Source organism: Pezoporus flaviventris, unplaced genomic scaffold, assembly GCF_033815535.1.
Source record: "Pezoporus flaviventris isolate CSIRO_AGI_PZ_B2104156 unplaced genomic scaffold, CSIRO_AGI_Pfla_v1 ptg000066l, whole genome shotgun sequence".
NCBI lineage: Eukaryota > Metazoa > Chordata > Aves > Psittaciformes > Psittacidae > Pezoporus > Pezoporus flaviventris.
The window spans coordinates 24,768,111-24,793,502 of NW_026892614.1; the positions used below are offsets into that span (position 1 = coordinate 24,768,111).

General features: G+C 38.5%; 1 protein-coding gene across 1 annotated transcript in view; it reads right to left on the reverse strand.

Annotated features, from left to right (window-relative positions):
* Nucleotides 1–4,133: 4,133 nt before the first annotated feature.
* The window catches only part of NOX3 (NADPH oxidase 3), a 38,030-nt gene continuing 16,771 nt past the window's right edge, over nt 4,134–25,392 (reverse strand). Inside the window, 6 exon segments of the mRNA XM_061471606.1 lie at nt 4,134–4,528; nt 6,729–6,853; nt 9,843–9,989; nt 17,220–17,382; nt 20,965–21,218; nt 22,353–22,445. Coding sequence (XP_061327590.1) covers nt 4,402–4,528; nt 6,729–6,853; nt 9,843–9,989; nt 17,220–17,382; nt 20,965–21,218; nt 22,353–22,445 — 909 coding nt within the window. The 3' untranslated portion in view covers nt 4,134–4,401.

Here is a 25,392-nt window from a genome sequence, read left to right on the forward strand (position 1 = left end):
GTATTCAGAGGGCAAGCTGGGTGGAAGCACTCACATTTTTCTTTATTTTTTTTCTGTTTCTGAGGAAATCTGGGTTAATTTCCCTCAAAAAGAAAACAAAACACAAAACAACCAACAAACCAACACCCCCCCGGCCCCCCCCCCCCCCCCCAAAAAAAAAAAACAAACCAAAAAAGCCCACACTGAAATTGTTGGCCAGTTTTGATTATAAACCTACCATGTTATTTAGTTTATTATTTTTCTAGGGCATGTGACCTGTCTTTAAAGCAGTTCTTATAAAATCTCCTACAAATCAGGAGAACTCAAACCTATGAAAAATTTGTCACTTTTTTGCCATTAACAGTTGTCCTGGGTTTAGCAGTAGCAGTCATTTTTCTCCTTCTTAGTAGCTGGTGCAGTGCTGTGTTTTTGACTTTCAGCCTTGGAACAGTGCTGATAGCACCAATGTTTTTATTTGCTGCTTAGTAACGTTTACTCTGACCAAGGAGTTTGTGAGTCTCATGCTCTGCCAGGGAGGAGGGGAAGCCGGAAGGAAGCAGAGACAGGACACCTGACCCAAACTAGCCAAAGGGGTGTTCCATACCACAGTACGTCATGCCCAGTATATAAACTGGGGGCAGTTACCCGGAAGGGGTAGATCACTGCTCCGGTCGGGCTGGGTATCGGTCAGCAGGTGGTGAGCAGTTGTGTTCTCTTCGCCTGTTATTGTTTTTTCCTTTATCATTATTATTATTGGTGGTAGCACTAGTGGTTTGTGTTATACCTTAGTTACTGGACTGTTCTTATCTCAACCCATGGGAGTTACATTCTTTCGATTCTCCTCCCCATCCCTCCGGGAGCAGGGGAAAGGAAGGTTGGGGAGTGAGAGAGTGGCTGCGTGGTTCTGATTTACAGCTGGGCTTAAACCACGACAACAGTATTTCGTCTTAACCATTTAATTATATTTAAAAGCAGGAAAGACACAAGAGAGTCCTTATAATGGTGATGATATGGACAGGCACCATATGATGGACCTTCTATTATAGGTGACAGTTTCTGTTTAATCTTTCAGTGTAAACTAATGAGCAAACTTCTACTACATGCAAAATGTATGAGGAGAGTGGGAGGGGAGGAACCCAGAACATATAAACCCATGTATTTCAATTTATACTTACTAGTGAATAAACTTAAATTATCATAACACAACTTCAATCATTATAATGCCATTCTTTTTATTGTAAGAGCCAAAGTAATTAATCTCTATATTTATAATCCTTGTCTATGATTAGTTTTCTGTCACAGGATGTGGTGAGTCTGTGCTGTTATGACTGTATTTTATTTAATAATATTTTCTTACACAGTGCTGAATGCTTCCCTCTGAAGAAGCTGAATGGACAAATCCATGAAGATATCTTACATTTTTCCTGACAGTGAATGATGTTTCCATGTATAAACATAATAATAGAGCATTACATATGCACTCACATTATCATAGCTGCTGTGTGCTCAGTGTTATTCTGAACAAGGCAGGAAGCCAAATCTTCCAAGTTCCCATTTTGATTTAAATTGTAATAAAGGGATTTTCATTCAACTAAAATGAAGTTTTCTCCTAGTCCAACAAACCTCCCCACTTCATTTTTTTTAAATTGTTATTATTTTTCCTTTATTCTAGGTCAGTCAGTCCTGACACAAGTGAAATTCTCCTCTGGTGGTGACAACAGCAGTGCTACTCAATGAACTGTAACAAGGGCATTAAATGCATCTCTTGTAGCGTACCACAGTGATTTGCAAAAGTGGGAATAAATCAAAGCAGTGAAGAGGTGCCATGTTGAGCCAGAAGCTAAATGTTACATCTTGTTGCATGAGGCTAGGGGAAGAACAGATCCTGTTTTTCTGGCAGCACAATATCTTTGTGCTCGTTACCTCCGATCCAACCCCATTAAAACAATCGTTCAGAATCTGCAGGAAATTGTCACCTCTTTCTTTGATGCAATGGCAGCTGGTATTGGTGCCTACACACATTTCTTATTTCCTTCAAGATTTTCAACACACATAAAAAAAAGAAGCTTAATTTATATTAAAAAATGTGTCAGCTTACCCTGAGGCTCAGCACGGGCACCAGGGGAAAAAATAAAAGATAAATGTCTCTAGGTGAACTGGCAGAGGCTCTAATTCTCCACTTACTCTACTGCTACACAGTATGCACCGCATTAATCATTTCACATAGGCAGGCATTTAAAAATACTTCAACAATTTTAAAACAAAGATTCATTGCCCTAAACTTAATAATAATACAACTGTATCTTGTACAGCAATCTCTGTTCACACATACTCTATCCCCTAATAGAAGAGGTATAAAATAATATGGAGTCTTCTGGGACATAAATTTTATTATTCTGTTTCTTTTGTCTGTGCAGTTATGTCCCCTCTAGTGGGCATTTTGTGTGTATGTGTATAAGTATACATACATAATGTTATCATTTGTCTTACTTGAGTGTTGACATACACAGGATGTTTTCTACCTTCTGGTTTTATTGTGTGGCTGAGTAAATGTATTATAGGATGCTAGTTAACACCTCAGTCCAACTCAAATATAGTTTTTCTTTAATTTTCTGTGCTGGAGAATAGGGAAATATGATTCTCCTTTTTCTAGCTTATGTGGATGTCACAACATTCCCATATTTTATATTTTGCTTCTCCCTCATTCCAAAATTATCCTGTGCTCCATGTGCTTAATAGTGCTAAAGTCACAAAGCTAAGTACAAGTAATACTTGAGGGTGCAAGGTGGAACACAACAAGCAAGGGCCTACAGGACAGCTGTAACACCTCTTCTGGAAAACCCATATGACTGGATGTCTATCTGAAGTGCCCGTACACTAACACATGTGGCATGGAGAGGACAGAGATTGACTTCCATGCTTGGAAGGATCCCGTGATGCCCTGGAGAAAAGAGGAGTCTAGGAAAACTGGAAGATTTTCAAGAACTGCCTCTTCAAAAATGATTCCTCTTGAGTGGAGTAAGTCACGCAAAGGTGATAGGACTCCTGCATGGATGAACAAATGCCTCCTGACAAAACTCAAGCACAGAGGAGGTGTACAAGAGGTGGAAGAAGGGACAGGTAATGCAGAAAGAATATAGAGACACTGAGTGTGGAGGGATGGGGTTAGGGAAGCCAAAGCCCACTGGGAGCTGAAGCTGAAAGGTGGAGGGCTAGAAGGGCTGTTACGTGTGCATGAATAGTAAAAGGAAGACTAGGAAAATGTTGGTCCACTTCTGAATAGGATGGGGATGCCAAGGGCCATGGCAAAGGTAGAAGTACTGAGTGACTTTTTCACCTCAGGTAAGGCTGACCTTCAGGGATCACAGGCTTCTCAAACAAGTGGGAAAATCTGAAGCAATTCAGACTTAGTGAAGGAAGATCAGGCAAGGAAGCTTTTAAATAAGCCCATAGAAACTGATGGGATTCACCCACAATTCTGAGGGAGCTGCCCGTTCTTCATTATCTTTGAATGGTCATGGCGATGGGATGAGGTCCTGACAACTGTAAGAATGCTCCTGTGTTCAAAGAATAAGCTTTGAGAAAGCGGTTTAGGGTAGATGATCTCTATGGGTGCCTTCCCACTTCAGTCACTCTGTCATATATCTGTGATTCTGTATCTATTAAAGCCCATTCTTCAGTGCCTGTGAAGCCATGTGACATTTAAAAGGCTCCTGGAACTTTCTTCCATAGTTTCAGTTGCCTGTCTCAGGACATCCATTTGCTGAGTGCAAAAATTTATGGAGTCTCCTTAAGCATACTAATTCTGAGAACATATTAGCTTATGGCATGCACAGCCACCATCACTGTGGAAATGGCAGGTTTAAATGGTGCATGGTTTGGTAAGGAAAAGGATTTGTTGGGCAGTGCACATATAAACAGCATTGCTACAGCACAAAAGGGGATGTGGATATGGATGTTTTTGCAGTGGGAGGCTATAAACAGTGCAAAATCAGAACACCAGGAAGGAAAAAGCTTTGAATGCCTGGGCATGATTTAAACAGCAGGAATGTGAGTATTGCCTGCGGTAGTAGTTTGATCATACACAACAGTGAGGAACAGTTCTAAATGTCCATTTTACTCATGCCTTTTGCTTCAGAGGTTAGTGGTTTTGGTTGTTTTCACACAGATGTAGATGGATTCACAGCATCATTAAGTAAGAAAGAAGAATCAGCTCTTCAGTTCTTTGAAGGAAAGGCTAAGGATGAGGTCCAAATCTTTAGTGGCCTTAAGATGGCATTTTTCTACTGAAGTTAATGTACCTATGTCAATTTACAGTTCCTAATATCTGGCCTAAATGGTGCAGATTGAGTAGAGGACAGGGGAAAGTGAGATAAAAATACAGGATTTGGTAATACCTATTACACAGTTAAGAAATACAGCCTAGAAACTTTCTTTGTTGTAGTGAAAATGAACTCCTTTTGGATCAATTGATGAATATGAGTTGCATGTCTTTTGAAGGATGTTAGAGAGATTCTCGGGTCCACAGAAGAATACTCCAATACTGTTGCTGTAATTGCAATAACAACGAAAAAATGAAAGTAGGAGAGTAAATGCATAAACTGTACCTTTTGGCTGCCTCCGGCTTTGCATCTTTTGAAATGGCTTTTGAAAAATACATTTGAAAAAACTTGTGATACTATCACAAAGTATTGCAGTATAATTATTTTAATACATTAGTGTTTATTATGTCTTACTGCATTGTTTATTTGGATTGCTATTTTAGAGGTCACAATCTGGTTTAAATGGTAGTTATTTGGGTTTGATCTTCATAGTTTTTTTAATCAGGGAAACAAACACACTACTTGTGCTGAAAAAGTTTCAGTACATTTCCTCCAGCTAATTTTTACTTTTTCTTTATAAAAATATACCCCAAATTCTCAGTTACTTCTAAGTTTTCTTCCTCTTTTTTTTTTCTTTTTTTTTTTCCCCCTTTTGTTTTAAAATGTTCTGCCTATGGGCAATTTTTAGATGTCTGATTTAATAATAAAATTTGTAAATATGTAGTTCTGGTAAAATAAGGACATGACCAGTGGAACAAATAATTGTGTTCCTAAGCACACAAGTCTGTTACAGCAGGCTGGAAACCTGGTTACTTGCTTCAAAATGCCTTAGAGGGTTTGCTTCTAAGTACATAGCACATATTGCTTTAAAACTTATATATGTACACACAGATGAACATGCTGTGTTGCTGGGGAAAGCTCAATCTATGTACACACAGTGCAAATGACAAGTGACAGCATGAGTTTCAAAAAATTTGCTCCTGTGAAGAAGGGGCTTTAGAAAAGATTTTGGCGCCCAAGTCATAGTCTCCAGAAGTAGTGCCAATGTTACTGTGGTGCTCGAATGCACTAGGTTTAACCTGGAGTGGTATATTCCTGCTAAGCCACTAAAAGATACTGTTGCAGCCAAAGGAAATTCCATGGACCTAAGTGTGGGGATCCAAAATTTAGTCAGCTTGTAAAAGCTGATTGTTCCATCACAGATCAGAAACTCTTAAGTTTCTTTGCCTCTTGAACCTTCTGTAGCTCAGAACATGAAAAGGTAGGGTATTTTATTTTCTCATAAGAAATCCATATGTCATGCAAGATTTTCTTTAAAAGGTTCAGCCATAAACAAGGGCATTTAGGTTCAGAACCAAATGCAGATTTTTGCTGTCATTTTAGTACTGGCTTTCTGAGGAAGTACCACAAGATCCAGTATAGAAAGTTAATGCTCATCTCCCACCTTGAGCATCAGAAAAACAGGTTTTTCTCAGTTGTACTTAACAAAAGCAACAAAGAGTAATATTTAAACTATAACTTTGAAAGCTCTGTTTATGCAGTAGGATCCCTATAAACGGTCTTTCAAAAATCATATTTTCTACTCTTGGCCTTTTTCTATTTTTAATCTTTCATATTTCCTGATTGTATTTATTTTGACCTCCATGAAGTAGTTTCTCTATTACTGTTACTTTTGCAGTTTTATGGTATTCTTGTAGCTTACTGTATTCTCTTTGATCTTATCCTTTTCAGCTTCTTCTTGGGTCTTTTTCATCTTAAAAAAAAAAGTCTTCTTCTTTTTGTATCTCTGTGTCCCAAGTGCAAGCCTTTATTTTGTATGAGCAGGTAAATGTTTGGAAATCGTAGAGTCACAAAGATTCTGGAATTTTCTACTGCTGAACACAAAATATTTCAAATTCTTGCTTCAAAGGCTTTCAGGAACAAAGAAGCTTTTCTCAGACCAGTAGTGAATCCACCAAGTTCAAATGAACTGTCTTTGCCAGCAGAGATGAGCTAATAACAGAACAGCATAGTCTTGCAAGAGCAGCCAAATATGTTAGGGAACAAACATATCCTTGACATCATAAGAAAAAAAAAATCACAGTTTATCTCTTTAATAACCATCTTCAAGGGAAATTAATGCTACTTTGTCCTTTGTGTAGAACAGTAATTGGATTGTGTGTTTCAATTATATCTGGACAAAGGCCAGGATATTGAAATACTTCTAAATATTAGATTTTCTTGTCCAAAAATTAGATTTTATTGGCATTCTCTTTCCGAGATTTCTTCATTAAAAGCTTCATTAAGCATAAATCTTCTTTCCACACAGGAAAAAATGAAATTATTTTAAAAGGGTCATTTAGAAAGGTTTGCCCTCCCCTTCTCCCACTGTTTATGCTGAGAGAAGAGTTACCTAAACCAACTTAGAAGCCAATCTGCCTTACTTACCTAGGATGGTTTTTGGCTAATTGCTTGAACTCATTGTCCCAGTTTGGCCTTCCATAGTAGGTCTTCTGTCTCAATCCAGTAATTACATCCATCTTGTCATCATAGTGTAGGGCTATGTGAGTAGCCTAAAGGCAAATTTACAAGATAGTAATTTTAGAGTCAACAACATATACTCCAGGTAAGAAGAGAGAGCAATATTGCTGCTTAGCTGTGAGAGATGCAAGTTACTAGAATTGTGAAAAGCACTTCCAAAAGTGTCCAAGGAGTTCAGTTTCCTGAGATGGAATTTTTGAGATGAGCTGGGATTAAACACCTGTCTTTATTAGCCTGGGCCTGAGTGCCTCAATCACTTTTACAGGCAGCTCTCAGCCTTTAAATATCTCACTCTACATTTTCTTCATTCCAGATCCTGAAGTGACAGTCATCACCATTTTAAGGTTGAGTTGGAGTTTAGGAAAGGGAGTAAAGTGTACTGTAGTAGAGTTTGACAATAAATATTATCACATGCACTTTAAGTAAGTACAGAGCATTTTGCTGCTGATGGAAGAGATGGCGGATGTACCAGTTCAACAGGGATAAAACCCTGAATGTTTTGACTCTTTTCCTTAGGTGGAGGCAGGTGCCAAAAGTGGATCATCTCAGGTGAAGCACTGAACTAAGTGAACTGCACAGCTCCCAGTGCCAAGAAAACAAATCCTGATCTTCATGATCATTTACTGTCTTTCATCGTCTATGCTATGCCCATTACTGTGCTATCTGAGAACTTCTTGGGTGCATTTAAAAACAAAACCACCATCTCTCCTAATTGTGCTGTGATTGTGTAGGAGTAATATGCTTGTTTTCACTACACACTATCATCATTATTATCGCTGTCAAGAAATTACCAGAGCAAAGCTAAGTTAAAAAATGGGCTTTACATTTAGTTCAGGCCCTAGCATGAACTAGGCATCATTATAATCTCTTGCAGAAGTCATTGCTGAAATTTATTATGGAATATTGTATATTTCCTGTGCTAATGAGTCTTCCATGTTGCTTAACAGCTCAGTTATTCTGGTCAAGCACAGTTGTCACAAAAGGTCATGCTTCTGAGAGGCTCTTGTTAGTTCAGGCCAATGTCACGGATAACTTGGAATAGTCTAAGAAATAACTGAAAGTGCTTGGGGGAGTGGGAGGTGGGGAACTGTGGGATTTTTTTAATCGCTTACAGTGAAATTGTGCCACTGAGCAGATGGGCTATTTCTGTCCACATTAAGTGGAACTTCTCCAGAAATTTTGGTGCTGGCCCTTGCTATTGCTCACAGCATTAAAGTTGCTTAGAAATGTCAGGGGCAGTGTAGGGAGCAAGAGGTTGAAACTAAGTTCTTGTTCAAGCAGAGTCAAACACGTGCCATAACTGCCCATCAGTTCCCAACATGGAATCTACAAAGATCTCGAAGCATTGAACAAATATTATATGCAAGGAATAAACACCTGCCAGTAGTGGACAGTGCACTAGAAAGTGTAAATTACCCCTCTTAACTGAGTTCAGCCACACCTGACTACTTGTCAAGACTATGTGGTGAGATAGGGAGAGAATGTAGGTTTTGTTATTTGCTAAGGCACAAGTGAAGTAAAATAAAGCATCATCCAAATATTACTGGTGCTGAAGCTCAGATTTTGAGGCGTGATGAACTGGAATTTACTACAGATGCAGTAAGACTTATAAGAAGAAAGAGCTTTGTGGATGCGTGAAGAAGGTGAACCTGTTACCCAGCACATTTCCTTAGAGTTGGTCAGAGTAAGAGGGGTGGCCACTGAAACACATTCCTTTTCCTTCACAACCTTTTAGAGGTAGGGTGATAGGGGCCTTTGGGAGGCGGCACAGCTTCAGGGATGCTCCTGTGTCACCTAACCAGCAGCGTGGGATAACGAGTCAGTGCTGACAGGAGACTGGAAAATGGGGTTTGAAGAGAAGAAGGAGGCACTTCAGAAAAGTGTAGGGCACATGAGTGAAGAGTCAGGCATTTCAGCAAGAATAGTTGTCTCCCTACCTGATGTCAGGCCTGATGTTTGCCCAAGAGGGAAGTGGGATGATGACAGCTGAGAGATAAGGGCAACTTTGCGTTTTGTTAAGTTCCTCAATAGTTTTCTTTAAAGCAGGTTTAGGTAATATTGCTAATGCAGAGTGGTCGTTTCTGTAACTGCCATATACTTCACAATGAGAGTAGGTTCTTCTGAATACACCTTTATGCACATGCCTCATTACGTGACAGAAACCCTAAGGCAAACAGAAAGAAACAATGTGGGTTTTTTTTGTGTCAGCAGAGCCAGGAAGGAAAAAGCTCTATGAAATCTATTTTTTTAACCTATGCTAGACAGTCCTTCATTCAACAGAGGCAGCAGGAAATAAAACAGTAAAGAAAAGACTTTTTCTGTGAGAGTTTTTCTGGCAGGTGCCTAACTGGTCAAAGTGTGATCCAAGTGATCCATTTAAAGAAAAGAGAAAGTAACTCATTTGGGTCTAGCTAAAGACTAAAGAAGTTGAGTAAAATCACCCTGTCTGAGGACTAAGTGCCTCGAGCTGGGATGATCCAATAAAATTATGAGATGACAAATTTAAAGTCGATCAGAGAAAATGTCTTTTCAAACAATATGAATTAGACCATACAGTTTGTTGGCAAAATATTCTGAGCATAGCAGGTTTCAAAAATGCACTGGCTGTATATGTGGACAACCAAAATTACAGTAAAGAATAAAGAGTAAATAAAACTAACACTTTTTATACGACCCTCCATATTTCAGAACAAAAATGCCAGAATCTATTTAAAGACCATTCCAAAGATGTGGACAAAGTGTCCCTTCACAAGCTCCTGAAAGGCTCTGCACTTTTCTGTGAGACATCTGGTAATCAGTGCTCCCCAAGACAAGATACAGGACTGGAAAGATGGCTGGCCTGATTTCTCCGTTCCTGTTTTCCTAAATGCAAGATGCAAACAGACAGCTTGGTGTCTTTATATTTACAATCCTTCAGGTCTCTGCTCCATCCATCATTTATTCAGCTGTTCCTGTTCCATATGTTACCATACTGGAAAAGCAAGGTACATTAACTCAGACTCATAAGAGTTTCATTATTACCTGACTTTCATCCCAGCCTGTAAGAGATATATGATAGCTTAGAAAATCATTTTTCCCTTTTTCAGCCATTTTTGATTCCAAATGGAACAGAAGATCAGCAAACCACTCAAATGCAGATGGGTCTCTAGAAATCCAGTAAAAATAAACCTGTCAGATAAAAGTAAATAGATTTAACAAGAAGCAAAATTTCAGTCAAACTTCTTAATGATTGGCTCAATTCATTAATCAATAGTGTGCGACTCTTCTCCACTGTAAAATTTAAACATAATTGCAAATCATTTTGATTATGTAGTTTCTATCTCTTAAAAATTTCATCTTAAACATTGAGTTAATATATTAATGCACTAGTGAAGGTAGGCAGTATACATCTCCCCTTGCCAGTGCATCTCAACTTTGACTTACAATGCCTAATGCTGCATTTCTTGGAAACAACTTCATTATTCCTTAAAATTTTGGATTTATTTTGAGTTATGTTTAAAATGGAATTTCAGTTTCTCAAAACCTTAATGCCATAGGTTAACAGTTGAAGTGCTGAAAAGATAGAGTTATGTTCTTTAAGTCAGATGCCCTGTATAAAACAGGGTATAACATGTCCCTACTTTTTTATAATGTATTTCTTGTTTAAATTTGAGCACATAATTTCTAGACAAACATGAAGTTCTAATTTTAAAGTTGCTAGAGGGGTAAATTGAACCACTATCCCATGACTGGTTTTCTATTGGTTGAAAACCTCCTCTCTATGAAAAATTTACACAGTTTTTCTCATCCAGATTTCTCTAGCTTCTTCTTCCATATGCTGGATCTTGTTATAGTTGTCTATTGATTTGGAGACCCTGTTATTAAAGTTTTGTTCCACAGGTAGGAATTAGAGACTGGCATCTATATAGTCATACTATAATCCTCTCGATAAACCAAAAATTCCTGGGATCTGTCACTGAGAGACTAATTTTTCATCCTTAAAATATTCCTGTGGCTTGTTTCTGTCTGTTCCTCCTTGACTGCAGTCAGTTAGAAACAAAGCAGAGAGTTTATCTTTTAAAAAGCTAATTCATTAGGATCTTGGCATAGGATAATGCTTGCATAGGGAATAAAGTATTTCAAACAAGATTGTTAGTCAGTGTCCATATGATGAGAGTTTCTATTTCAGGAGTTATTGATGTGGCATTTTCAGCTGGATCAGCTGAGACTCCTCCAAACCCTTTTTCTGCTCGGTTCTTATAGCCAGTTGGCCCAGGGACTGCTGTGACCACTCAAGCATGTGCATGATATAATGTGATCTATTGCCCTTTACATACAAAGCATTTTCTAGCTAATTAACTATGTATAAATGACTGTCCTGTGTGACCACTCCTGCATTAACAGTTTCTGCTGACCATTTGCAAATGTCTTATCTGTGAACAAGTTCATCAGTTTTGCAGCAGGAACTATCTGTGGAGCCTTGGGACTGATGAGATTCCCTTCTCAGGATCTGAAATAACACACTAAGACATAGGTTGTCCCAGGCCGAGCAGGAGCTACCTCAGGGAGTCTTCAGGGCAGTCAAAATTTTCTACCTGGAAATCTCCTCCAGCAATGCTGTGCTGCACAGGGGAGTGGGAGCACAGCCCATCCCCTGATTTCAGCTCCATTCCTTGTCTCAGGGAGGTCCAGATGTGCAGTTGACTAGACTGGGAGTTCCTTCAGCACGCAGAGAATGAACGGCTGAAGTTCCCTGGCTGGCTGTCTAGGCACCACCCTGGTGCCCAGCTGAACCACAATTACAAGGCAAATCTGACTGCCATTTTTAGAACTTGAATTCTGTAGCTCTTGCCATGCAATCCATCATTACTTTTGAACAGAGGCTGCCAGACCTTGAATGGGCCTCTGTGAACTGTGTAATTTTGAGTGTAATTATTTTCATAGTGCCTCCAAAGAAGTAATTCACAAACACAGTGGAAATCTGAAAATACACAATTTCAGGTTAAGAAGGAATGGCACTGAGGGCAATGTATAAGCTTATAACAAAGGTGTGGTTGGAACTTTTTTCATTGGAACTGTGATTTTTATTTTGTCGCAAAATCCCTTCATTTCCTCCAACCCATCTCAATTTGTGCTCACCAGTCCCTCTGTCTTTTATTATGCCTCAATGTCAAAGGTAGTCTGAAAGGTCTGTCCCTAGGGCAATCATTGTGGAAGCTCTGATGTTTTGGAAATTGTAGCCCTTTTCTGTAGGATCAATGAGATAAAGATGCATATTAGACACTTCTGAAGTGAAAAAATCAGAGAAGAAACCAGAGAGCTATAAAGAGGCTTCCCAAAGATTTAATATACTGGCTTGTCAGACTTCTGGTGAGGTGGTGGGAGAAAAATGTGGTAACACCATGATTCACTGGAGATTTGGTGACAGAGACGAACAGTAATTTGAGATGTTTCCTAGATCTGAGTGTACTGTAAGGGACCATCTGTGGTTTCTGTGAGAAATATAAATGAAGTATGATCCCAGGAAACAGAGATAAAGTATTCAGGGTTAAGTAGTGTATTTTTACAGCCCAGGAATAGGACTGCCTGCAGAACTTTAGTACAAACCATCTTGGCTGTTTGCTTTTTCCCCTCCTGTTTCAATGTTTTCCCTTAAATATGACCTTATTACTTTACAGGGGTGTTGCTGCTGATTTACACTGGCATACATAAGGAGGAGAAAGCCCACTCACTTTATAGCATTTCATTTCTGTGACCAACAATAGCATTATTTTAAATTACCCAAACTCAGTAAGATTTAGAGCCTTAACCTTTATGTATTTTTTTGTGTCTGAATCCTGAATTTCCTGCTTGTTTCACATCCTCAGCACCTCAAAAATCAGCCCACTGAGTGCTGTCAGTCTGTATCATACCACGGCTGTTGATTTGTAGTGAGAAATTTCTTCCTCCAGCGTCTACTTGATCAGCTTATTTCTCAAGTCTTTTCAGCAGTTCATTTTATGGAAACGTATATTTAGTACATGTGTATGGAGTGCTTCTAAATGAATAATGAATTGTGCATGGGGTAGCAATTGGGAGCATGTAGGCAGGACTGAGAGCCAAGCACATTCAGGGAAGGAGGAAGAAAAGCTAGGTGATGAGCTGAGATGATGTGGTCTTCCCCCAAATGGGGGGCTGGTTTCCAGAATATCAGGCTATGAAGCTTGAAGGAATGCTTTTAGCTGATTGCAAACCTAGCTGTTACAGTAACAGCCAGTCCAACTGAATTGGGTCAAGCCTCCTCTGTCGCAGTCCTCTCAATAAAAGATGTAGCTTTCTGAAGCTGCAATAATTCCTTAAACTCATCCCTGGTGTGGTTCTGCTGAAGCAGTACCCCTTGCACTGCTGCTGATTTTCATGTTTGAGTTGGAAAGCATTTGGTAATGAAGAAAGACTGTCACTATAAGAAGTATTTTGTGCCAGGATTATAATCTTAGGCAGAAAAGAGGTAATGAAGAAGGATGGCCCATGGGCAAAAAGTTCCTGTTCCCCTTAGATCAAAGAGGACTTCTAGTATAACATGCTAAAATAAATGGTGTTTACAGAGAAGTCTTCCTTTCTTTACACTGACTGCCCATAGCATAGCATAACATATTACATATATAATTAAAATACAATAAATGCACAATAAAATTAATCCTTATTAAAACTGTAGAATAAGGCCAGCATCAGTGCATTCTATAATTAAACAATTATTCTGAATCTTTTTTTTCTTTTTGTAAGCCTCATGCTATTAACTGACTACAATTATTTAGGACCCTTAAAATCTGTTTTAGATATATTTTTCATTAGTCTCCACCCACGCTACCCCCATTGACTACATTCATCAGCTTGATGGCTTGCCCAAGTAAACTGTCTTAAATTTTCCAAGTGCTCTTTTTGCAAATTGAGTTAGATGCAGTATTGCTATTAATCAGATCCATAATGCAGGGTTATGAGTAGCTGCTTATTTAATACTCTGCTCTCTTACAATGTGTACATATTTATCATTCAGTTTCCCACATCCTGAGTGTTGAACAACAGATTAGAGCAAGAGTTCTGATACCTCTTTCCTGTAAGGTGAGAAAAGGTACCTTGTAAATCAGCTTCCATCATGTGGGAAGTCATTAATAATTATCTGTTGATGACCATCCATCTGTTTCTCCCTGAAGACAGAGGTGGAGCAGCAGCTCTGGGCAAAGCCAGCTTTTCATCAAAGGGTTGTAAAAGGTGATGAAGCAGGGGATGCACAGGGAGGCATCTTCATCCCTGACTTTTGTTTCTCCCTCTTAGACAGGACTAGTCCCTGCAAAACCTTCTTACACATTGCACCTGAGTACCTCCCTGCAAAACCCCAGTCCTTTCTGCTCCTGAGTATATCACACTACCTGTGGGCTGCAGCATACCAGAGCATCTGACATCTTCTTCAGCCTAATCAATGGACCCAGTGGAACACTAGAGGTAAGACGCAACAGTGCCTGCAGCCTGGAGCATGCAGGGGAGGATGGGGGTTTGCGCACCTACACGAGGCACTGACTTAGAGCTAGGGTGGCAGCAAGCAGCCTTTTGTGTAAATGCAGGACAAGGCTTGAATTCATGCCTCTAAATTTGAAGCAGGAGTCCTAACTGTTCTCAAACGCAGCTCTGAAAGATGGTTATGTTTGGCAGAAAAAAAGAGCCCAGGTTTTTAGGTCTTTGGGGGAAGATGTTTTGTGGAGAAGGCTGTGGACTAGGGTAGAGCTGGCAGCAGAAGCTTACCTCAGGCAAGGACAGTTGGTCTCAAAGCAAATGGAAAAGGCTAGTTTTGTTTTCCTCACAGTCTGTAGTTGAACTTACTACCACAGCATGCTCTGGTTGTCTAATGTCTGCATGGATTCAAACAGCAGTTATACAAATTCATGGAAGAAAAAACTGCTAAGGATATTAAGCAGAGAGCTGCAGCTCTTGTATCAAGACATTACTGAACTGGAAGTCGCTCAAAGTCAAGAAAGTGTCCACTGAAGACTTATCACCATATGATTTTCTGGGCTGTATACTTCTCCCTAGGCATTCATGAAGAGCCACTGTTGGAGACAGGATTTTGGGCTAGATGGATCTTTGGTGATAATCAGTAGGACGTTTCTTACATCCTTGTATAGGGTAAAAGTGAAAGTGGGTGTTTGCTAGTATTAGTGTCTGATGGATCAGTATGATTTCATCAGTTTCAGCATTAATTGATCTGAAAAATGAGACAACTAATGTGAAAGAAAGATCATTTTACACATAACTAAAGCTGGTAGAAACTTTCCAGCCATGACTAGTAGTAGTGCCCTTCCTCACTACAGAAAAATGACAAGGAAATTAAGGCTCCAAGACTATTTAATTGTGAAGAATCAATTAGATAAATGTGTATTCCTTTTGATTTGCTGGGTTTTTTAAATTATACAGCTGCAGACATTAGGGAAGCTATGAGTATTTATATCTGAACCGTATGTGGGCAACACTAAGAAATATTAGTTCAATGAGCGTAATGATAGCTGTACTCAAATCAAAACGAAGTTGTTAAAAAAAGAAAAACCTCTTATTTATTTCCTTAATAGACATTTCTATGGTACTCATCATGGCAGAAAGAGAGTGCTGAATACTTTGAGGAAGATTAAATTATTTGTAATTATACCACAAGTGGAAGCTTTTAACCAATGGGAAAAAAAAATAAATGTGGAGCTACCCTGAGATTAATCGTTCTTACTAAGATGACTGCTAAATTTTTTAAGTATTGCTGTGAACTTCCCCAGGACCTTTCATCCAGGCTTTCAAAATATTTTACAAGCACCAATGCAGTTTAGCCTCTTAACACCTGTGAAAAATGAGCATCACTGTTCCCACTGCACCAGTAAGGGTACAGAGAAAGGACATGGAGAAATCATGGTACTTTTGTATTTCACAAGAATTCAGGAAAACTGAACTCTATAGCGGAAAAAATGTGGCAGAATGCACCATGCATTTATATTTGCAGGCACACTTACCCAAGATTTTCCCTAACCTACGGATGAACACCCTGAAGTATATTATACTCCCAATGCATAGTTAAATTCTGTTGTTTTCCCTGTAAGATAACAACAGCAATGACAATAAGAACAATTTTACTTGCACACATATAGAATATACAGGATACACATATCTAATGTGCATATAAGTATATTTAGTTCTCTTGGAGACGATAATTCTGGTACAATCATAGTGTTTGCAAATACACTTCACATCTAACACATTTTCATTTATATTTCCCTCCCTTCTCACTGCTTTTTCTGCCTCAAAGATCCCCCCTGGCAATTTGAACCTGTCCTCAACTGCTCAGTTACTAAAATCCCAGATGCCTTTTCAGTGGCAGCTTGTCATTAAGATGCCAGTTTTAACACTCTTTCATTTAAAAAGATCAGCCCGTGGGTCCTGCAATCAGCTCCATATGTACTGACCCTCTCAGAGATCTGTCTACTCCAATGTAATTTCAACATTTGTCCTTAAATGTGAATGAGGAACAGTTCCTGATTCAGCTTTTACGTTGGAAAATTAGCTAAAAGAAACTCTAAGGTCCACAACCAACCACTTATTATGATAGCTAGGGAACAAGGTCTTTAATGCTGATTTTCTTTTCTGTTACTTACTTACCCCTCTCCCTACTTCACCCGTATTATCTCTTGTCTATCCTTCCCCAGTGCTGTTTCATGTATCCTTAGCAGAAGATGTATAACAGGTAAGCAGATCGAGAGTATGTTAACTTAATTGGTTCCATCCATGCCTTACAGACCCCAATATATTTCTTCAACAGAATGATTAAAGTGGTTTGAAGCAGTAATATGCATCTTGATATGTGCACCTCATCCAGAGCTTAAATGCCTTTTTTTAATTCCTTCTATGCCTGAAAATATCCTGACTTTGCAAGGTGTGAAAAGCAGATAATGGTTACTGAATGCAGCATTCTCAACCAGGACAAGCAGCCAAAGGGCCCCATGAAACCTAGAGCTGGACAAGGAACAAGTGCCACCCCTCACTTCTGTCTGAGATGACCTTGGAGGATTTATTTTTCGTAGGAGAGAGGTCAGATTTCTATTCGAGCTCTCAGTCTATCTGTGCAGCTATGAAAGATGTTCCACGTTTATCTCCAGTTGCTATTGAAAACTGAATTCTTCAGTTTTTACTAAAAACACTGCAGCTAGAGCTACCTTCTTCCTCAGAGAATGACAGTGAATTCAGGAGACCCTACCCAACAACACCTCCTGACACAACTGGAAAATGACTGCCTGCTTCTGAGAGCGAGTTAAAGCACTCAAATGAGTCTCCAGCTCTGAATTGCCTCTCTCACCTGGTGAAATAGGTTTGTTTGTGTAACTTTTTGATGGACCGATAAACTTCCCTACATACCTTCTGCAGCACCAGTTCTGTGTTAGGGTTGCAGTATTTGTACCAAATGGATTTTAAAATAGAGGCAAATGGTGTGACTCCAATTCCTGCTGCAATGCACACACTCACTTGGTAGTGGAAGACGTCTGTGGTTGCTGATCCGTATGGTCCATCCACAGCCAGTCTACAGCATCAAGACATTTAGTCAAGGGTCAGCAACATGTAAAATGACAGAAAGGTTACCATTTGTTGGGCTACATATTTTCAAAACTGACACTCTGTTAAAATAAAAGAGAAAAGACATGTCTAAGCTGGCACAGAAATTACCCATAGAAACGCATTTAATTTTCAGTGGGGGCAATTTAATAGCAAAACAACTGATTTTTCTGAAGTGAGAGAACAAGAGCACCCATGTGGGTTTGAGGCCTGGCCATCTATTTAAGCATGCAATTGCAATTTTCTGGCTTTCTGAAATGTGATTAGTCATATAATTGCATGTCCAAATTTAGCTGTGGAATTTGCATATTTAATTATGAATTACTGAAAAGCATCCTGGTTTAGAGCTTTATTTTCTGTACTGTGTATATCAAAGTAAAGAGGGACAGATTATACGAATAATTTTGAAAAGTTCTTTATATATGTTAAAGTAATAAAAGAGAAAGCAAGAAAGAGGTCATCGTATGCAAGGAAACTCCTTTTTTCCCAGCTCTTTCTGAAAAAAAAAACCCAATATTTTAAAAATACATTTTTGGAAATAAAACTGTATTTAGTATCTGACATAAAGGCAAAATATAAGTAAAATGCTTGTTTATGTTGCTACCTCCTATAATTAAGGTTGCTGATGCTGAGGCATTCATTTTGATCAGTATTAGAAATGAAAAAGTTTATTAAATAATCAGATTCATTCCTCTAGCAGCATGAATGTGAATATATGCAGTACTTTGGAGATCTCTGTCTAGCCTGTCTTTAAACAATGTAAGTGCTCTGGAAGATGGTTTCACTAACACCCAGTCCTTAGGAAAAATTATTTTTTTCCTTCTTTCAGATTTTGTATTGTTTTGTGCACTTTATTGCATTAATCATCTTTAAAGTTCAGCTTAAATACGCAAGAAGAATGAAATGCTCTAACAGGAAAAGACGGAGGGATCGCCGAGTAATTGGTACACACAAATATGGAGAAACAATGTATCTGAAACCCTATCATTGCTTTCTTAATGTGTACCAAAGTCTTAGCAAGTATCTTCCCCTTCATTTGTACTTGTCACTTTTATTTCAAGATTCCAGATGCTCTGCATGTGCTGTATCAAATGAAACAGCTACTCAGGGTTGACTTCTGGAAAACTGGCATCTGATATAAACAAAATAATATTTTTTAAAAAATTGTATTGTTATTTGTATTATTGCCCAGTTCTATACTTTTTAAACACTTTTAACACTGTAAAATATGATTAATTTAGGGTATATGTGTGAAGTGCCTGTGTGAAACTGAGCTTTCTATGAAGTTCAGTGTGGGTTTGGAAGCAATTCTCATTATTGTTAGTAGACTGAGAAAAAATTCATTGCGAAGGAATTTGAAGAGGTTATTTAAACTGTTTCTCTGATACAAGACAGATCAATGACTTCTGAATCATTCCTTACAGACATTTGTCTCATCAGTCTGCTCCTAACTCCTTAGGTGACAGAGAACTTGTTATTGGTTTGAACACATTGCTCAGCTGTAGATAGAGAGCTTAGCCAAATACAATGGCTCAGAGAAATAGGAGAAAACAGAGAAAGATAAACTGAGCTGTACAACCCATTCAGTTGATCTAGAGGGGGTGGAGAAAGGTAAGAAGATAGGAAGCAGAATGAAAACAAATGCTACATTTGTGCTTGCCAAGGGAGGAGTAGAAAATAGGGCTATAGATTGGTTCTAACTATGCATTGGATTGTTCATATTCTTTGTGTCCATCTACACAATTTGATTATAAAGAAGCTTTATACTTTTGGGGAAGGCAGGTATTAGTTTTGGAAAAGTAACAATAACGGACTCTTGTACTATTTTTAGAATTTAAACATTTGCTCATCATCATGATTGTGTAGTACCCCTGACTGTAAGAGAAGTTAGATTTTTGGACAATGTGCTAAAACAGCAATTAAGTGAGCCAAAAATCCCAAAGATGCATAATACAGAACTTGATTATTTTTACAGCAATAGTCTTTTTTATGGTCTTATCTCCCAAATTGGCCATAAATCACAGCTAACTGTCTTTACTACCTATATATATATGTATGTACCTTTTATTTTAGTCTTCTTTTATTACTTACAATATAAAGGTTTTATTTTTAGAACCTTACCTTATCTTTCAGTTTCTAAAGATCTTCTATCCTCTGCTCAGTTTCTGCTGTTATTTTTAATATAGTCACCAATTTGTTGCTTAGATATTGAAACCTTTGGAAAAGACTTGCTTTTCTTTTTCTGCTTTTTTTGCTAGCTTAACTACTGAAATATTCTTTTTAATATATTGCAGGAAAGCAACTGAATGATGGCATTAGGCACCTTAAAAAGATTAAAAAGAAGAGTCTTTATATACGACACCACTGTTAATTTCAGCTCTGCATTGTTGCCAGCAGCATTTGATAACAGTTTTTCTCATTCTGTACACTGGTTGTCAATCACCTTGGACCATTTTTGCTCCAGTTGTGGTGAAATGGTATACTTCTCATTCCAGTTGCCTTTAACAAAGGTGTGTCTTTCAGTTGTAATTTTTATTAACTGATACAATGCAAGAACTGGAACAGACTGTCTTCTCTGCCCTTACCTTCTAGTATGCCTCTGTAGCTCAGTTCTATCTAGAAGCTTTTGGGGGGAATGTTCTCTAACATCCAAGTCCCATTAAATTATATAAATCTAGTTAAACAAGTGCCTTTTGCCATTCAGTTTTACTTGAACTGCTTCATCAAAAGCAATTTTCCAGGGGGAAAATAGGCCTTTCGGTCCCAGGCTCTACACACTCCCCCAGAATTGAAATGATCCTGTGCCAGACCTTTCTTTGCTGAAAATCGCCACTATGCCTGCAAGGAGCTACATGGTTTGAATCCATTATGTATAAAGCCAGATGCTTAGCTGGTGTAGGTCAGGGTGGCTCCATTAACTTCAGAGGAGCCCTCCTGACTTGCAACAACAAAGCATCAACATTTTGCTTGGATTAAGTTGTCAGAGATACAGAATTTGAACACCAGTAACCAGTGGAGCAGAGTTTGAAAATTAGAGACAGAGCTGAGGGACGCTGTTGGAAATAAATAAGGTTCAAGCATAAGTTTCTGGGGCCATATGTCTAAGTAATGAAAAATGTCTAAGTAAGTGAAAGGGAAAAGCTGGAATTTTGGATAGCAGGGGATGGGTGCCATGAGAGCATAAACATAGAGGCACAAAAGTAGCAGACAGATTCCAGTGTTGTTCTAATTCAGCTCTTAATCTGTCAAAATGGATTACTTTAGGTGTAGATACAGAGGTTAGAGATGTAAATGATAGTGACAGACATATAGATATGGATATGGACTTTAAATCTTGGATTAGTCATCATGTCTTCTTGGTAGCTGTGGCCAAAGTTCATGACTGTGTTTTTCTGCATTCTTTTTAGCATAATGGCATATTTTGTATCCAGAACTACTATCTAATACTCTAACATAAAGAACACATACACAATTCATGAAATTTAAAATATTAACATTTATTTTAAAATGCAGAATTAACATTTTTAAATGTATTTTCTGTAAATCAAACCTTGGTAACATCCACAATTCCTTGAAAGCTTTTTCCTGTGCTCCGAAGGCCTTGAAGAGGGCTGCAGTCCAATCCCCAATGACCTGTATGTGAACACTGAAGAAGTCCTCCTCAGGAGCTGAGGTGAGGATGAAAGGGTGCCACTCCAGCCATGAGACAGATGGGCACTGTAGAAAGATATATTGACCAGGTCCCATTTTAAAGCCACATTTCTCCATGTGGAGCTCAAGGACTCCAGAGGAATACGTCACCACCTAAACAGTAATAAAACAACCTGTTTTATTTTCCTTCAGAAGAATAGCTGTTTGTTTTCATTAAGTTACAGGTGACTTTGCAATCACTTCTACTTGAGTTCAACAACAAGTTAATGCAAATTGGTATGCACAGTAATTATTAAGTGTCTTGTAGTTTATATCCTAAACTGCACATTGCAGTGCTGGTATTGCCCAGTAGCTTGAGAACACGTACAACGTGTATCGTGGGGCAGCTTGCTTTGTGAGTGTAAGAGGCAGAGGAAATGCTGTAACAATTTAAGAGTTTGTGATCTTTCTATTTTAGTTGAGCCTCTTCCTTAATAGACTGGAATAATTTCCCACTTTTACTGTTGCGTAACAGTATTAACATGAATGGGATTATTGTTGGTTCAACAAGAAGAATAGCCCTATGAGCTCAATTCTAACATACTATTATTAAGAGATAATCGCATTTAAGCAGCCAGTTTTGTATGTCATATATACTAAGATTCACAGACCCTCTGTGAAATCAGCAGCAAGATTTATCATCTAACATGCTTTTCCCCTCACAAAAAAAAAAACCACAGTTTCTGATCTTTGTCTTGATACATGTGGACTCAGCTACTTCAATAGCACCATTCCCCATCCATTTTGCTGTGACTTATGTAGGCCCTTAGCACACAGAGATATTTACAACTGGGATAAATTGTTACATTGGTATTAATGAAGCTTAGATTATTTATTCTGATAATATAACCCTTAATCTTCTCAGAAGCCTCCAGATTTGAAAGTAAAAACCATGTCTTACTGAAGGCAAGGGCATCTCTCACATTTACTGGTGTGGGACATGGTTTCAGTTCATTAAAAAGAGGGAACCTCTGTGCAGATGTTTGTGTTATGATGGTGTAAAGCCTGGCACTTCATTAATCAAGTCTGGATCTGTATGGGATATTCTTATGGACTTGCTGTTGGAATAAACGCAAAATCTGATATTGATACTTGGCTGAAACCACGGTAGTGATGGAAGAGCTGCTGAAGTTAGGAGTGAAAAGTGAGGTCATAAAATGGACAAGTTACCTGTAAAAAAAAGAAATTCATTGACATAGTTTTTTTTTTGTTTTTTTTTTGCACAGACATGCAACGTATGTTACGCACCTTAGTAATGATCACCTCCTGTTGATATCTCCAAAACCGAACAATTCTTTCACAGATGTACAACACCACAGGACTTAAAACCCACTTCCAAGCCTGTAGACAGTTGTATATTAAAAAAGAACATTTATTTGAATGTCTACAACAATGCTTTGCATCATTGGCTTAAATCAGCGGGTAGCATAAAATTAATTTGATTTTTCTTCTGTGATTTCTGATTTGCTTTTCTCAAGGGAGTATTTCTGTTGCTACTGTAGCAGTTCTGGCTTTCTTGTGGAACAAACATATGGGACTCCTTCACAGATGCACTCTAAAAGCAGTGCTAATATCCATCTGTATTCTGGCCAAGAAGAGTCCTTTTAAATCTTTTCCTGCTAAAAGGCAAAAGGATTAATGAATTTAGGTGTTCCATATAGATATCATTGGACCTGAAGACATAGGGCTGCACACATTTATACAAAATTACCCATAGCCTTATTATTTTTTTCCTCTTCAAAGTCTAAAGTATTTCATAAGGGTCAGCTGTTATTGTCAGCTGCAAGTTTTCTGATACTGTATGAGTAAGCATTAAGTCCCAAATATTCAATTAGAGGAATGGGATACATTTCCATTTAATCCATGACTTGTCTCTGTATCAATAAATGTGGGGTTTTTTATCTAGGATACTAAGCTGGTCATACTTTAAGTATTGCAGGTAATTGTTGGGCTTCTACTTGCTAATCTCATGTACTGATCACTATAACAGAGATACTTGGCTATTCAAGTATACTAACTAACAATTTCACTGACTTGTACTGATAGCTAAGATAATTGGCTGTTATTGAATCTTCATGATTTTTTTTTTCTAGAAGAGATACTGTTTTATTTCCATTTTTTTTTTTTAATTACACAGCTCATTCTAGAAAACTGAAGACTCCACAATTGTGTGGCTTTTAAAACCTCCAAAGAGTAACTTTACTTGCTGAAACATTGACTTTGCTCCACAAGCTGGGTAACAGGGGTTATAAAGTATCTTTTATGAGAAGCAAGCCATAAAATTATGTGGCTTCCTTAGAAAGTGCTAAGAGGATGGAGTGGCAATTTCCCAAGGTTAAGTCTTGAAAATTAAATAAAAATATGCATGATTTAATAATGGGAAGCAACCAGCATAAGCCAGAAGATTGTTGGTTAAAGCAGAAGCTCATCACATCCGTTGTCCTTAAATACTACAGGTGTCTCTGCACAGTGGGTAATCTCACGTCTTGAATATATTTGCATATATCAAGCCACAATAATGATGAGACCTGTTTTTCCTCCTTTCCATTTGTGCTACTTGTAAATAAAAGCATGTGACAGGAATGTTAAGGTTGGAGGCTACCCTCTGTGAGCTCAGCTGATGTTCCAAATGTGCCATTGCTACAGCGCAGCAGAGCATTCAGTCCAAAATATCTTTTGGCTGTCTTGGGGCAACAGGGCTACCACCAGGAAGGGTGGGCTGCTAGGAAACAGCTCCTGGCTGACTAATGGGGGCATCAGTATTCTTGCCCAAGTGGTTTTTCCTCCTGTAATGAGAATGAACTGAGATGGACAGTGATGGCTCAGGAGAGGCTGCGAGGATAAAAGTCTGGGCACTCTGCATGCAACAGAAATGCTTCATTGTCCTCAAGCAGGATCCAGATCAGGCTGAAATACGAAGCAGCGGATCATATGTGACATGACTGAGAGAGGGTCTCTGCCGTGGTAGCCTCCCTTGGGAAGCGTGGCCAGCAGGGTGTGCCCTGCAGTGTCACCTCGTGCAACTCCAGCAAGGCTGTCCCTTCCCTTCTCAGTCCCATCGGCACCTGCCCCTGCTTGTGCCGCACAAGCTTTTTAGCCTCTGAATGAATTTGTGCTATCTGCAGGGTCTAGCAAGTATCACGCCATAGTGCATTACCCATCCAGCAAAGCACTGTTGCACTGTTCTTACAGATGATCTATATGCCATATGGTATTATCACAATTCATTTAAAATAATGTGACTTTGCAAATATGGCTGTGGGTATTCAGGAAAGCCTGGCAAAATAGGTTTAACATAGGGAAGTGGAAGTTCTCTCCAGTTGGCTTTATGATAACGAATATCAAGACATGCTGTTGGAAGCAAAATTGTGTCTGTATTCATGGTGCGTAGCCATGTATTGATTTTTATGGTGACATTGTAGCTGAAATTTTTAGAGAGGCATTCATTTTCTCATTAATATGCAGGTTGGATAGTGGCTAACAATAGTTTAGTTTCAGAAAAATCTGCGTCAGCCATTAAAAGAGCTACAAGACACTGAATGCTAATTTTTCTCCTTTACTTCAGGATTTCCTTTGGTATGTTTTTTTCTTTTTGGAAGAAACAACAAAAACTTGCATATGAGCAAGCTAAATCTTGAGCTGTAAATGTTAAATGATTGTGTTTGGATGCGAGACATCTGACATACTGTACAAGTCTGTACTTAATTACCCCCTGTGGATTTGCAATCTTGTTGCAGGAAAGTCACCCTTCCGTGGGACATTTTTCCTGCCTTTTCCTTTCATTGTTTCAATTTCTCTCCTTTTTACCTAACTTAAGACATCAAGGCTGGATGGTATGAAGAATGTGCCCTAAAACAAGGACATAATTTTAACTCTGACTTATTCTCCCATGGTGTTTAGACTATCCATATTAAAGTACAGTTAGTTAGAATAATAATACTAATTTGAATTCCTAGCTTTACTGTTCCATTGTATTTTCTGCATCTCTACCCTCATAAGGTTTTCACGTGGAGCCTATGTTTGTGCAGCGAGCACATCAAGGATATTGTTGATACTAAATAATTAAAAATAAATGTACAGAAGAGTTTTAAATAGAGTGTAATTCTGAAATCCATACCCTTCATGAAATCCATACAAAGAGAATGTTGCTTACAAAAAGGATCTTCCAGAAATAAAAATTGTTATTAATGACACCAAAATTTTATTCATCACTCTTCATCTGTACCTGTCTATACTGATTATAAAAGAGGTCAGGATCACTATTTTAATGCACAGGGAGAGGCCATGG